The sequence below is a fragment of the Rhinopithecus roxellana genome, chromosome 2, assembly GCF_007565055.1.
Source record: "Rhinopithecus roxellana isolate Shanxi Qingling chromosome 2, ASM756505v1, whole genome shotgun sequence".
NCBI classification, from domain to species: domain Eukaryota; kingdom Metazoa; phylum Chordata; class Mammalia; order Primates; family Cercopithecidae; genus Rhinopithecus; species Rhinopithecus roxellana.
The window spans coordinates 135,328,286-135,344,020 of NC_044550.1; the positions used below are offsets into that span (position 1 = coordinate 135,328,286).

At 59.2% G+C, this 15,735-nt stretch overlaps 1 protein-coding gene across 2 annotated transcripts in view; it reads right to left on the reverse strand.

Moving 5' to 3' along the window:
* Window positions 1-24: 24 nt before the first annotated feature.
* The window catches only part of TMEM175 (transmembrane protein 175), a 34,368-nt gene continuing 18,657 nt past the window's right edge, over window positions 25-15,735 (reverse strand). For both annotated transcript variants that reach the window (XM_030920743.1, XM_030920748.1), the window contains exons 5-11: window positions 10,609-10,660; window positions 10,151-10,186; window positions 9,360-9,443; window positions 8,644-8,808; window positions 3,200-3,278; window positions 2,733-2,868; window positions 25-853 (exon numbers count right to left, since the gene is read on the reverse strand). In XM_030920743.1, the coding sequence (XP_030776603.1) occupies window positions 181-853; window positions 2,733-2,868; window positions 3,200-3,278; window positions 8,644-8,808; window positions 9,360-9,443; window positions 10,151-10,186; window positions 10,609-10,660 (1,225 nt within the window). In that variant the 3' untranslated portion in view covers window positions 25-180. The remainder of the gene's footprint in view (window positions 854-2,732; window positions 2,869-3,199; window positions 3,279-8,643; window positions 8,809-9,359; window positions 9,444-10,150; window positions 10,187-10,608; window positions 10,661-15,735) is intronic.

The following is a 15,735-nucleotide window of genomic DNA, read 5'->3' on the forward strand; positions in this document are numbered from 1 at the left end:
CTCTCCGCAAAAACTGGAGAACAATTTGAGGACTGAAATAGAGCATATTTCACAATGAAAATAAAACCCAGCCACGCAAGAACCACTGTGGCCTGCCTGCGACTCAACTTCCCCTGCCCAGCGTCCTGTCCTCCCTGGTCCATCTCCGGTGGGGACGGCTGGGAGTGGGCTCTGTGGCCGCTAGCAGGGGGCAGGGAGGAGCTGGGACTGTGGGTCGTCGTGGCCTGTAGGGGCTGGTGGGGGGTGTTCAGGCCGGGCGATGCCACGCAGGACCCGCAGGCTGGCCAAGGCCAGGCCCACGACCAGGCGCAGCAACAGGAAGGCGCAGGGCACGGCAATCTGCATGAGGTGGAAGATGCCCACGCTGAACCTGCTCAGCAGGCAGGTGGAGGCGAAGGCCAGCAGGCTGGCGCAGGGGTACAGGGCCAGCTTGGCGAACATGAGCGCGTGCTCCCGGCCGCCAAACCACACCGAGGGCTGCAGCGTCTCCGCCTGGTGCAGCAGCGCTGTGGTCCAGATGGCAAACTGGAAGATGCTGGCCAGGAAGATGATGGCGCAGCTGACGCGCACGCGCTCCAGCTCATCGCGGGGCTGCCGGGCGAAGGCCGAGGTCTGCTGGTAGGCCAGCGGGAGGCCGCCCACGAAGGCCAGCGAGAGCGTGTTCAGCAGCCCCATAGCCCGCGTGGCCTTGCGCACGTGCAGGAAGAGGGAGTGGTGGGCGAACCACAGCAGCCCCACCGTGGCAAAGGAGCCAAAGTACGCCAGGAACCGCGGCCCGGTCGCGCTCAGGGCAGCCACGAGGCTGCCGCCGAACCTCTCCTTCAAGTCCTTGGGGTCCGGGACGTTGTCTTCGCTGAAAACAGTGAACAGAGGCATTTGTGCCGGCCTCCCCGTGCCCCACGCAGGCCCCGGCAGGGTGGGCTGAGCGCCTGTCAGGGCTGCCTGGACCCGGCACATGGTTCAGATGAACCATGTGGACTTTCCAGTGGGCAAAATTTCAGAACGCCGTATTTATGTATATTTGGCACACTGACCATTATGTACTGTCCATCTGCAATTCCACAGAAATTGGTATCCTTCTGCTCTGTGCTAATGGGAGCCCAATCCTGCTGACCCGGAGTGCTGCCAGAGGCCCTGGGCTGCAGCCCTCTCTGGCCGAGGCCCTCCTGCGTCTGCTGTGCAGGACCAGCCTGCTGTGGGGCAGCCAGGTCTGTTCCCTCCCAGCTGCCAGCCCTCGGAGCCACCCACACCACACCCTGGCTGAAGATCCGTGGAGAACTTGCCTCCATGGTTCTCAGATGGCACACAGGGTCTCAGGAGGCCGACTCCCTGGCCGGACTCTGCAGCCTCAGGGAGGCTGTGGGAACCACCCTGGTCAGGGCTGCTGCCTTCTGATGGCACCACCCAGAAAGCCGGGAACAGTGTTGTCTTTCAACATCAGGACATGGAGGACAGTGGTCCTCAAGCAGCCCCAACCAGACTTCTGTCATCCAGAACAATAGGCAGAGGTCAAGGGGGTGAGGGGCAGGGGGTGGGAAAGGAGACAGACCAGGGGCAGCAAGGGAAGGAAGTTGCTGGGAGGGGGCAGCTCCCCTGGCCGTGGCTCCAGGTGGAGGAGAGGTCACTGTCTCAGCCCTACACTGCAGCCTCTCCTTGGCAGGTCCCTCCCAAGGGGGCCTGAGCTGGCCTCGCACAAGCAGGCAGGTCACCTGGAGTGTCCCTGGCACCTGGGTCTTAGAGATCAGGTGCCAACGAATGCTCCCCATTCTTAAAAATGCACACGGCAGCAGAGAAGAGCATCAGGAGACTTGGACTCGAGAATATCAAGTACAGAATATAAAACCATAGTGTCTGACCCCAAGGAGATCAGAGTGCCGAACACTGACGAGAGAACAAGACGCTCCAAAAGAATGTTGAAAAGCAAATTCAAACGTTATGACAGCCAGGCGCGGTGGCTCACGCCTGTCATCCCAGCACTTTGGGAGGCTGAGGTGGGTGGATCACCTGAGGTCAGGAGTTCAAGACCAGCCTGGCCAACATGGTGAAACCCCGTCTCTACTAAAAACACAAAAAGTTAACTGGGCATGGTGGTGGGCGCCTGTAATTCCAGCTACTTGGGAGGCTGAGGCGGGAGAATCGCTTGAACCTGGGAGGCAGAGGTTGCAGTGAGCTGAGGTTGAGCCACTACCCTCCAGCCTGGGTGACAGAGCAAGACTGTAAAAACAAAAAAAACAAAACAAAACTCCACAAAAAACAATGTGATGACTGAGATAAGCACTCTAACAGATGAAGTGGTGGTGAGGCAGTGGAGGACAGATGCTGGAAGGAAGCAACAGCAGGCCAAGGGGAGCAGGAGGGGCTGGGAGGCAATGGGGGGGACTGGGAGGGACTAGGGACCAGGAGGGGCTGGTGCTGGGGCAGGGGTGAGGCCTGGGGTAGGGTGATACCTGTGGATGTGAGCCCCTTTGGAAAGAGTGAGGAGAGCAGTTGGCGGCTGGTGCTGACCTCACCCTGGCACCCCATCCCCGGCTCGCACTTGGGGTGGGAGCCACTGGGAAGGGAGGGACTGCTGGGAGGGTTGTCCTCCCTGAAGTGGGGGCTGCCCTGACCTCACACAAAACTCCAAGCATCCAGGGGAGGGTGGAGCCAAGACCCCTGTACCTTTCTGGGGTTTCCAGGACTCAGACACACTGGCCACCTGATAGCTGGGGCAGGTGACGCGGGGTCCTCACCAGATGTCCAGGATGAGAAGGGTGGCCACGATGGCATAGACGCCGTCGCTGAAGGCTTCCACCCGCTCCTTGCTGAGTGGCTCGTGGAGGTCAAATGTGAAGACTTCCACTGGGTGAGCCGAGGGCTCCCTATGGCCTGTGGACACGCCAGGAGGGTGGAGCTGGCCAAGCCCCCCATGTGGAGCCAGAGCCCGCGTGGCTGTCACTGCCCTCATCTCTGAAGAGGCCTGGAATGTGCAGGCCAGGAGAGGAGACAGGACAGGGATGCTCCGAGAGGCGGAGTGTGGGAGCCCCAGCCACCACCACGCACATGGGCCTCGGCCCATGGACAGCCCTTGGTGCGGAGCAGCCACACGGAAGGGGGTGGACTGTGGGCCTCTCAGGCCAGCCCACCCAGCCATCACCCAGCCACACAGAGGGGGGCGGACTGTGGGCCTCGCAGGCCAGCCCACGCAGTCATCACCTACCCAGGAGCCTGTCTCTGCACCAGCCGGTGACCTTGCTGACGTAAGGGAGGAGGATGACAGTCACCATCAGCAGGTAAGACTGCAGGGAGACAAACCACAGGTCAGTGCCCTCAACAGGGGGCCGAAGCCAGGCCTTATCCACACAGAGCTGTGTGCCAAAGCAGGGGCAGTAGCAGAAGGGAGGGTCTTTGCAGATCATGTATCTGATAAGGCCTAGTACCCAAAAAGTGTAAAGAATTCTTAAGCCAGCAGTGGCTCATGCCTGGAATCCCAGCACTTTAGGAGGCTGAGGCAGGTGGATCACTTGAGCTCAATCGATCGAGACCAGCCTGGGCAACACAGTAAGACTGTATCTCTACGAAACATAAAAAATTATCCAGGCGTGACTGTGCACCTGTTGAACCTGGGAGGTAGGGGTTGCAGTGAGCCACCGGTGATCCAGCTCCCTGTACTCCAGCCTGAGTAACAGAGCAAGACCATATCTTAAAAATTCATTGTCTATCTACCTATCTGAAATTCTCACAACAATAAAAAGATGACCCAATTAAAAATGGGCAAAGGATGAGAACAGACATTTCTCCAAACAAAACATGCAAATGGTCAACCTGTCACAGATCAAAACCACAATGAGATTCCTTCATATCCACTAGGATGGAGAGAAATGAAACATAGCAGGTGTTGATGAGGATGTGGAGAAACTGGAAGCGCCGTGTGCTGCTGGTGGGAATGCAAAATGCTGCGGCTACTGTGGAAGTTTGGTGGGTCCTAAAAAAATTAAACTTAAAAAACTAAACAGAGAATCACCAAATGACCCAGAGGCTCACTGCTGGGCACACGCACCAACAGCCTGAGAAGACAGATCTGGAGAGACACGTGTCCAGCTCAGAGAGGCATCACTCCATCAGTGCCCACAGCGGCACCACTCACGACAGTGCTCACAGCAGTGTCACGGCAGCTACATGTGTCCAGCAATGGTCACAGCAGCATCACTCACAACAGCTGGAGGTGCACTTGCCCAGATCCCTGGCCACGGATGAGTGGGCCCACATGACGTGGCACGAGACTCACAATGGACTATTTTTGGGCCACAGAGAAGGAACGCGGTTCTGACACGGGTGACAACATGGGTGAATCTTGACAACAGTATGTTAAGTTTAAGACGCCAGACACAAAAAGGCCACACACTGTGTGAGTCTCTGCATATGAAGAATCCAGAACACACAAGTTCACGGACACAGAAAGTGCATCTGGCTCCCAGGGACTAGGGTAGGGCAGGGGATGCGGAATGGGGAGAGACGGTTCCTGGGTGCTGGGTTTGCACTGCAGGTGATGACAAGTTCAGAACAGGAGAGAAGGGGTGCCTGCATACAATATGAATGCACTCCATGCCCCTCAAGTGCGTACTTTGTACGGTTATGATGGTAAATATGTGCATTTTACCAAATGTAATTTAAAAAGGGAGCACAGAGGACCAGGCCATGTGAGTGTCCTGGTCCTGAGAGGCCTGTGTCTTCGCACTCAGCCCTGCAGAAGTGCCCAGGCTAGTGCAGCCAACACACACGTGACAGCCCCAGGCCGCACTCCCGCCCTGGGCATGGCACTTCCGCAACTCCTCGCAGGCGGCTCCTGGCCTGGGCCATGCTGTCCGCCCTCCCCATCATGTGGCCCCAGCTGGCAAGATGGACGCCCGCTCGTCTGTCCTGCACTGTGGACCCCTCCAGCTCACCACGAGGGTGAGAACAACACGGACATCAACGCCAATTCCAGACATGTTCATGATCCAGTTTGCAGCCTTCAAGTAACCAACACACGATGAGGGAAGTGCCTCCAGGTGCCAGGCGGGAGTGAGCAGAACGTCCTAGCAGGAGGCAGCCAGCACCCTGGGGTCAGCAGGTAGGGGGAAGCACTGTGGAAAAGCAGGGAAAGAAACTAGGGAGGAAGTAGCCCATCTTGGGGGTAGGCAGGGGGGTCTGGGGGCTTGCAGTGTAGTAGGGTCGGGGAGGGCCTGGGAAGGACGGGGACCATGCAGAGTGCGGGAGGGAAGGTGGAGGCAGCTGCTGCTACAGGATGCAGGGGATGAATGTCAGAGGCCCAGGGCAGAGCCCAGGACCCATGTGGTGTGTGCTACAACAGGAGGGCTCAGTGGCCAAGGTCATCCAGGGGAGGTGGGGATGGCTTGGCGCACGGCAGTGAGAGGCTGGGCCTGGAGGACAGAGCCCAGCGTCTGGGTGGAGGCTGGGGGGGGCACAAGGACACCTGCGGGTCTGTCCCAATGACATGCAAGGGTGGAGGGCTGCAGGGTTGCAGCCAGGGAGGTCTGACAGTGTGGACAGAAGGAGGCCAGTGTGGGGCAAAAGCCCCAAGGTGCGGGAGCCGAGCAGAGGGACCAGCAGAGATGGAGGAGCAGACGCAGAGGGGCCTCATGAAGACCCTGCAGCTGTGGAAGATGAAGCCGGGATGCGGCACCGAAGGCTGAGGATGGACCGTTGCCCTGTCGGTGCCACGGAGAGCAAGGTGGCTGCTGTGGCCTGGCCCCTCCCTCTGGAGTCCTGGAACTGCTGACAGCTTGGGCCTCCCAGCCCCACCCCAGGAACCCTCCTTCCTAGAGTCTGCTGGTTCCCCTTTCGCCTCGCATCCAGGCTTCCCTGGGCCAGCTGCGGGAGGTGAGGGCACGGTCACCGCAAGCCGCTCACCCTCCCCAACACCGCACCTGTTCATGGGCAGCTGGGCCGGGCTGTCCTGTGCTTCTCACCTCCAGGCCTGGCACCAGCTCAGCCTCAGGCCCTCAGGTTTGCTGGCCACTCACCTGCCCTCAGCCCTTCCAGGCCCACATCTGGGCCCTGTGGCAGGTGTGGCCACCCTACCCAATCCCAGCCATGGGTGCTGTGCCTTGGCTGTGTCCTCCATGTAATGGCTATCCCCTAGCCTGGGTCCTGACCTCATCAGCCTGCCTGTCTCCTGTCACTCGGCCACTACCAGAAGCGGCTGTCCCACCTCTGAAACCAGGACTGCCCCAGACCTGCTGCCCCTTACCCTTGCCCACTGTGCTGGCCACCCACCCGCCTGCCTCTGCCCAGGGCTCAGCCCACCTGCCTTCTGCCCAGAGCCCCTGCCCCTGCTCTGACCTCACAGAGGCTGCAGTTGAGGACGCCCGCCCCTCCTGCTGGTACCTGTGGGTGGCCCACCCTCCTTGAGGAAGTCCCTGGCCTCCAGCCTGCCCCATACCCTGACCCCCACATCTCCCTGGCATCTCCTCCTCCCTGTTTCACAAGCATCAAATGCATCCAGTCTAAGAGCCAAGCAGTGCAGCAGCCAAGCAGTGCAGCAGCCACAGCCCCTGGGACTCACAGGCCACCCCCCAACTCTGGCCCGGTGCTCCCACTGGGCTTAGTTATGCCTGGCCTGTGGGCCTCCGACACTCTGGAGCCAGCCCTGCTCAGCTCCCCAGCTCGAGCCCCTCTTGGTGGAGGAGACGGCCTGCCCAGGCCTCTAGTGAGTGAGGAGGCAGCAGCACCAGGACCTCACTTGACATCTGTTGTTTTGTTTTGTTTTGTTTCTTTAGAGACTGGGTCTTGCTGTGTTGCCCAGGCTGGAGTACGGTGGCTATTCGCAGGCACGATCCCTCTATTGATCAGTATGGGAGTTTCGACCTGCTCCACTTCCACCCTGGGCTGGCTCCACACTCCTTATGCAACCTAGTGGTTCTCTGCTCCCAGAATCACCATATTGATGCCAAACTTAGTGTGGACATCCGACTGGCATAGCCGAGAACTACAGCCAGAACTCCCCGGCGCCCGCGCTCACCCGCGTCAGCCTCCCAAGTAGCTGGGACTATAGGTGCGTCCCTGCCATCTGGCTGCCGTTTGTTTTAAACTTGGGATTCTTCTGAAATGTTTACTAAACATTTAAAATAACCACCATTCATTTCTCCACAATTCTTATGGTGCTTTGGGTTTAAAAATTCAATGTACTGCAAAGGTCTCAAGCTGGTCCAGCTGTCACAAATAAAAGCTGCTACTGAAAGCGACTCTGAAACGGCTGCCTTTTAGGGTTTCTTTCTGTTCCTGGATGACGGTGGCGTTACCAGAATGATGGTCTTATCCTATTAAAATCAGCCATCGGCTTAAAAAAACCAAGTGAGCAGGCCTCGGTCTTTGAGCTAAGAGGCTCCCAGCTGTCTTTTACCTGAGTGAGGGCTGCTAGGAGGTCCTGCTCTCTGCCGGCCCCGCCCCCGCACTGCTGCCCAGATGCACTGGCCCCGGCAGACCTGGCTCTTGCTGCCAACAGCTTGGTCCTCAGCGCTGCTTTCTCTACTTTCCCAGGCTCCATCCTGGGTTCTGGAACTTTCTTTTGTTGCCTTCTCCCTCTTCCTGGTGGCTGACATTCTCCAAGTACCAACAGCTGACATCTCCATGAGCAGATGCTGGTCTTATCCCCAGGAGCTCCTCCTCCAAACACTGTTAGGTGTTTACTGTCCTGACACACTTTTGCATAGATTCCTTATCCAGAAGAAAATAGGCTGGGCGTACTGGCTCATGCCTGTAATCCCAACACTGGGAGGCCGAGGCAGGTGGATCACGAGGTCAGGAGCTCGAGAACAGCCTGGCCAACATGGTGAAACCCTATGTCTACTAAAAATACAAAACTTAGCCGGGTGTGGTGGTGGGCGCCTGTAATCCCAGCTACTCAGGAGGCTGAGGCAGGAGAATGACTTGAACCTGGGAGGTGAAGGTTGCAATGAGCCGAGATCGCGCCACTGCACTCCAGCCTGGGAGCCAAACTCCGTCTCAAGAAAAAAAAGAAAAAAAGAAAATAAAGGCCGGCATGGTGGCTCACACTGTAATCCAGCACTTTGCGAGGCTAAGGTGGGAGGATCACTTCAGGCCAGGCATTCCAGATTAACCTGGGCAACATAGCAAGACCCTGTCTCCACCAGAAATACCAAAATTATCCAGGTGTGGTGGTGTATACCTGTAGTCCCAGCTACCTGGGAGGCTGAGGTGAGAGAATCGCTTGAGCCCGGGAGGTTGAGGCCGTGGTGAGCCAAGATCACGCCACTGCCCTCCAGCCTGGGTGACAAAGCGAGATCTTGCCTCAATAAATAAAAAATAAAACAAGAAAATGAGGACATCCCTGGACTCCGCGTGTCTCTGTTTCTCGTCATCATCGTCATGAAGCTTCACTGAGGACACTCAGCTGCCCCTCCCTTCAATGAGTGTCCGTCTCTGTCCTCAACAGGCTGGGTCTCGGGGCCTCAGATGGAGCAGGCCTCCCTCCCTGGTGCCACTCACTGCAGCCCTGGGCCTCACACACAAGACCCTTGGAGGGACCCCTGCCTGCCTACAGCTCTGCCCCCACCCGCATGTTTGTTGCTCAGTGGGGACATCGCTCCCACGGTGGCCCCCTTTCCTGCCCGGGCCCCGGGGGGCTGTCCCAGCACTCACCAAGGGGACAAAGAAGAGGGAGAAGATGGCCGCTGCAAAGCACAGGGCTGGGCCTTGGAGGACGATGCCCAGGACGTGTCGTCGGTACCGAGCCCTGTGGGTAGAGCACTGGATCTGCGGGCTCAGCAGGTGCGGGAAGTGAAATGCATACCCCACAATCAGTGCCTGTGGGAAAAGCAAGCTCCAGGATGCTGGCCCCGAGAGCAGAGGGCCCCCACACCAGTCAACCCCTGGGTTGCACAGCACGCACACATGCAGGGGTCTCGGGGTGGGGGAGGACCTGGCCGGCAGAGGTAGGCTTGTACCCGGGACACTTTGGGCACAGGGCCTGAGGTGGAGAGAGAACAGGAGCCCCTGCTGGCTCCTGGGGCTGCATGTGGGGGGTCTCAGGGCCCACTCTTCCCAGTCTCTGGTCAGAAAGCAGGGGAGCTCTGGGCATGCCACATCGTATTCATCTAGGTGGTCCCGGGCACCCTACTTGTGTGACCCGACGGCGATCGATCACACACACACACACACACAGAGTGCAGGCCCCCTGGGCCCCCTACCTGTACGACCCTGATAGCGCTCACACATACACACACACACACACACACACACACACACACAGAGCACAGGCCCCCCGACCCCTATCTGCACAACCCTGATGGCGATCTCACACACACATACACGCACACACACACACACAGACAGTGCAGGCCCCCCAGGCCCCCTACCTGCACGACCCCGATGGTGATCACACACACACAGAACAAGAAGATGCCCAGGGGCACATCAGGGAAGGTCACCATTAAGGAAAACTGTTAAAACAAAAACAAAACCAAACCCCCCCCCCCCCGCAAATCCTAGGTTACCAGGCTGCAGGGCCCCAGGGCCCGGAACTGGGCCACGGTGAGCCTCCCCACTCCACGGGAGATGCGACGAGGCCATCACAGGATGCGGCAGCTGGGTGCTTGGCGGGGGGATGTGTCCACACTGCCCCCACCCCAACCAACTCCACCAAATGCCTCAGGCCTTTAAAGCCAAAATGTTATCCGATTCATATAGAATTCCGCAGACCCCAGTTCCTTGTGGCACACAGCCCCGCACACTCGGACCAGCGGCCACTGCCAGAATTTGGAGGCACCTTCACAGCCTGAGCAGTACAGGGCGGGTGGCCGGAGGCTGTAGGGGCTGCATGCCAGGGACAGGCCTGGGATGAGCAGGGGGCTGCGGACTCAGGGCCAGGTGGGAGCTAGGAGCGCCGGTGAGTCCCTCATCAGGGCCACTGCCTCCCCTCCCCTCCAGCCTGAAAGAAGCCCCCGGCAGCCCGACAGCTGGCTCTCCCCAGAACCTTCTCTCCCCAGAATGTTCTCGCCCCAGAATTTGCTCTCCCCAGAACCTTCTCTCTTCTCTGCAACTGTGTGGCCTGGGCCCTGAGCCATCCAGCTGGTCTGCTTTTGAGGACAGGTCAAATCCAGTGGTGCCCAGGAAAGCCTCAGGGTGTCAGGGGCCTGGCGGTGCTCACCGTGTAAGGCAGGAAGGTGATGGTCATCATGCAGGCCTGGAGGGAGGAAGGGCATCATGGCCATGATGTGGCCTGGGGAGAAGGGCAGGGGGATGGACACAGCCCACTCCGGGAAGGCGCAGGGCTAGGCCCTCCCCAAGAAGGGTGGGCCAGCGAGTGTCAGTCCAGCTCCTAGACCCTGCAGGGCCAGATGGGGGCACTCATCCTCTGTCCCCCACACCTGTGCCCAGCCCAGTGCCCCCTGGTCCCCTACACCCTGGCTCTGTCTGGGAGGAGATACAGGCTGGCGACCCATGGGGAGGGAAAGATTGTTCGAGGAGCTCCCAGGTGTGGGCAGATTCCAGGCTTTGAGGCGCTCTGGAGGTCACGAGAGAGGCCGGCTGCTTCCTTCCGTTCTTCCCTGAGGGCCAGATTACAAACCAAAGTCACTCCCCAGAAAAGGACAGGAAAATACTCACCAGGTTGAGCAGGGCAAGTGTGTCGTCTGTTTTCCCAACAACTTGGAACAACCTAAACCATTTAAAAAAAGACAAAAAGACAATAAAATGCGGTTCCAGTAACATTAAGTGCACACACACTCTCTCCAGCATCTTCTGGTTAAAACATCATTGAGAAATGTCACTTTAACCAAATATAAGCTACTACCTAGTGTACAGAGTTTGGAAAACACGAAGAAGGAAATGAAGTTCCCTAGAAAGCACCCTGCTCCATCCAGGCGATCTCCACCACTTCCTCCTGACTCACACCCTGCCCCGTCCAGGCAATCTCCACTTCCTCCTGATTCACACCCTGCTGCCATGCAGGTGATCTCCGCCACTTCCTCCCGATTCACACCCTGCCCCCGTCCACGCGATCTCCGCTGCTTCCTCCTGTTCCTCCTGATTCACACCCTGCCCCGTCCACGTGATCTCCACTTCTTCCTGATTCACACCCTGCCCCGTCCAGGCAATCTCCGCCACTTCCTCCTGATTCACCCCGTCGTCCACGCGATCTCCACTTCCTCCTGATTCACACCCTGCCGCCATGCAGATGATCTCCGCCACTTCCTCTTGATTCACACCCTGCCCCCATCCACGCGATCTCCGCTGCTTCCTCCTGTTCCTCCTGATTCACCCCCTGTCCCCGTCCACGCCATCTCCACTTCCTCCTGATTCACACCCTGCCCCGTCCAGGCAATCTCCACTTCCTCCTGATTCACACCCTGCTGCCATGCAGGTGATCTCCACCGCTTCCTCCTGATTCACACCCTTCCCCCGTCCACGCGATCTCCGCTGCTTCCTCCTGTTCCTCCTGATTCACACCCTGCCCCCGTCCACGTGATCTCCACTTCCTCCTGATTCACACCCTGCTGCCATGCAGGTGATCTCCGCCGCTTCCTCCTGATTCACACCCTGCCCCATCCACGTGATCTCCACTTCCTCCTGATTCACACCCTGCCCCGTCCAGGCAATCTCCGCCACTTCCTCCTGATTCACCCCGTTGTCCACATGATCTCCACTTCCTCCTGATTCACACCCTGCCGCCATGCAGGTGATCTCCGCCACTTCCTCCTGATTCACACCCTGCCCCGTCCACGTGATCTCCACTTCCTCCTGATTCACACCCTGCCGCCATGCAGGTGATCTCCGCCACTTCCTCCTGATTCACACCCTGCCCCCGTCCACACGATCTCTGCTGCTTCCTCCTGTTCCTCCTGATTCACCCCCTGTCCCTGTCCACGCGATCTCCACTTCCTCCTGATTCACACCCTGCCCCGTCCAGGCAATCTCCACTTCCTCCTGATTCACACCCTGCCGCCATGCAGGTGATCTCCGCCGCTTCCTCCTGATTCACACCCTTCCCCCGTCCACGCGATCTCCGCTGCTTCCTCCTGTTCCTCCTGATTCACACCCTGCCCCCGTCCACGTGATCTCCACTTCCTCCTGATTCACAGCCTGCCCCCGTCCAGGTGATCTCCACCGCTTCCTCCTGATTCACAGCCTGTTTTCTTTTTTTTTTTTCGAGACGGAGTCTCGCTCTGTCACCCAGGCTGGAGTGCAGTGGCGTGATCTTGGCTCACTGCAAGCTCCGCTTCTTGGGTTCACGCCATTCTCCTGCCTCAGCCTCCTGAGTAGCTGGGACTACAGGCGCCCGCCACAGCACCCGGCTAATTTTTTTGTATTTTTAGTAGAGACGGGGTTTCACCGTGGTCTCGATCTCCTGACCTTGTGATCCGCCCGCCTCGGCCTCCCAAAGTGCTGGGATTACAGGCGTGAGCCACCGCGCCCGGCCTCACAGCCTGTTTTCAACAGAGTTGGTGTTAGAGAGCACTGCATGCCCTGGTAGCTTTGGGGGCTTTCTCAGCATTACCTTGGGAGTAGTCCCCCTGCCCCCCACCACACCCCCACCACGGCAGAGCTTGTGGGCTGTGTCTGCTGCCTCTGCATTGTGCAGGTGAGGGTCTGGGGACACAGTAGCTCTTTCAGTATCTTCAGGTGCTCGGTTTTCAGGGGAGGCCTCTGGGGCCCCATGGGAGAGGTATCCTCAGGAGGTTGTGAGCTGCCTGTTCCCAGGCACAGAGGCCTGGCCCCCAGCCCTCTGGAAACACCCTCTGTGGAGGTAGAGCTCCTCCTCCCGAGGAATGGGACCCTCAGACCTCATGACCAAAAATCATTCTGAAAAAAGGAAACCCTGTTTTTCCATTGTTTATTCAGGGATTGCATACACTACACCTGTGGAAACGCCTACGGAACACTCACGCACTAAGAAACAGAATAAACATGGACCACTGTCTGTCACCAGGAAAATGAGCACAGCCCACACGGTCCCATTCCTGAAGCAGGAAGGGCGCACCTCAATGCCTCATCCACTCTGAAGTTAGGGCCTCTTTCTGGGCTGGGCCTGACCAAGCCGAAGTCCCCCAGCCCGGGGCTCTGTGACCCCGTCAGAGGCCCAAGGGTGGCCTCAGGCTACTGGACACAGGGGTTCACTCTGGGGCTGCACATTTCACTGAAAAGTAGAAAGGAAAGGACCCCATTTCCCTGGAGACAGCAGCACTGGTGACTGCTGAGCGTCGGAACGCTGCACACAGGCTTACATGACCCTAACGGATGCACAGAGCAGATCTGTGAAGCAACCCCCCAGGCCTCCGGGAGTCCCCCGCCCTGCTCTGCCCATGGATTCCACAGCGGGTGTGGCCTTGGGTGGACGAGGGCAGGCAGGAGGGCCTGGCCCTGTTCAAACCACTGAGCTGATGGGGAGCCTGGCACAGTCAGGCTGTGGGTCTCCCGGGCACTCTGTGAACAAGGAGCTGAAGAGAAAGCCCTCCCTTAAGTAAGAGGACCATCTGTCACCACCAGAGAGAGTCACCTTGCTGAAAGCAAGTCTGTCACGGAAAACATTCAGCTGTGCTTTCAATGCAGGTGCCCATGCCTTCCCAGCACCCGTCGCCCTGCAGCCCCAGCTCCACCTCTGGTGTCCTCCTGCTCCTCTCTGCCTAAGGCAGGTGGTCAGGGGCCCCCGCAGCACTGGGCCCTGCTCTCCTTGGATCCTTTTTTTTTTCTCCTGAGATAGAGTCTCGCTCTGTCACCCAGGCTGGAGTGCAGTGATGCCATCTCCACTCTGCAGCCTCCACTTTCTGGGTTAGAGCAATTCTCCTGCCTCAGTTTCCTTAGTAGCTGGGATTACAGGCAGGTGCCACCACACCCGGATAATTTTTGTATTTTTAGTACAGACGGGGTGTCACCATGTTGGCCAGGCTGGTCTCAAACTCCTGACCTCAGGTGATCCACCTGCCTTGGCCTCCTAAAGTGCTGGGATTATAGGCGTGAGCCACCTTGCCTGGCCTCTCCTTGGATCTTAAGGAACCTTTTCCTCTGGAAGGCAAAGCTCCAGCCCTGGAGCACGTGTCCTGCAGACACAGCCTCCTTGCCAGGGAGAAGGCAGTGTGGTGAGTCCCCAGAGCACAAAACCAGGACAGGGCTGTGTACCGCCCTGGCCAGTGTTAATGGGGCACAGCATATGTGCCCTCTCCTGCCCGTCTGCAGCCTGGTCTTGAGGCAGCTCTCGCAGGCAGGAGGAAGGTCTGTGTGGCCAAGGAGCAGTGGCAGCACTGAGTGAACCATCCACACCTCCGCCTACTACACTGTCCACACCTCCGCCTACTGCACAGTCCACACTTCCACCTACTGCACTGTCCACACCTCTGCCTACTCTGTCTCCACCAGCTGCACCTCCACCTACGGCACCGGCCGCACCTCCGCCTACTGCACCGTCCGCACCTCCGCCTACTGCACTGTCCACATACCGCACCAGCCGCACTTCCACCTATTGCACCCTCTGCACCTCCGCCTACACCATCTCCACCATCCACACCTCCTCCTACCGCACCGTTCGCACCTCCGCCTACCGCACCGGCTGCATCTCCGCCTACTGCACCGTCCACCCCTCTGCCTACTGCACCATCCACACCTCTGCTTACACCGTCTCCACCATCCACACCTCCTCCTACCGCACCATGCGCACCTCTGCCTACTGCACCGTCTGCACCACTCACACCTCCGCCTACTGCACCGTCTACATCTCTGCCTACTGTACCGTCTGCACCATCCACACCTCCGCCTACTGCACCGTCTGCACCATCCACACCTCCGCCTACTGCACCGTCTGCACCATCCACACCTCCGCCTACTGCACCGTCCGCACCTCGGCCTACTGCACCGTCCGCACCTCCACCTACTGCACCGTCTGCACCGACCACACCTCCGCCTACTGCACCGTCTGCACCATCCACACCTCCGCCTACTGCACCGTCCGCACCTCCGCCTACTGCACCGTCTGCACCACCCACACCTCCGCCTACTGCACCGTCTGCACCATCCACACCTCCGCCTACTGCACCGTCCGTCCCCCCACCGCCCGCCTACTGCACCGTCTGCACCGACCACACCTCCGCCTACTGCACCGTCTGCACCTCCATCCCACCTCCGCCTACTGCACCGTCCGCACCCACCTCCGCCTACTGCACCGTCTGCACCACCCACACCTCCGCCTACTGCACCGTCTGCACCATCCACACCTCCGCCTACTGCACCGTCCGCACCTCCGCCTACTGCACCGTCTGCACCACCCACACCTCCGCCTACTGCACCGTCTGCACCATCCACACCTCCGCCTACTGCACCGTCCGTCCCCCCACCGCCCGCCTACTGCACCGTCTGCACCGACCACACCTCCGCCTACTGCACCGTCTGCACCATCCGCACCTCCGCCTACTGCACCGTCCGCACCTCCGCCTACTGCACCGTCTGCACCACCCACACCTCCGCCTACTGCACCGTCTGCACCATCCACACCTCCGCCTACTGCACCGTCCGTCCCCCCACCGCCCGCCTACTGCACCGTCTGCACCATCCGCACCTCCGCCTACTGCACCGTCCGCACCTCCGCCTACTGCACCGTCTGCACCGACCACACCTCCGCCTACTGCACCGTCTGCACCATCCGCAACTCCGCCTACTGCACTGTCCGCCCCCCTCCACTGCCCCATCTGCGCCATCCGCACGTCCGCCTACTGCACCATCCACACCTCCACCTACTGCACCTTC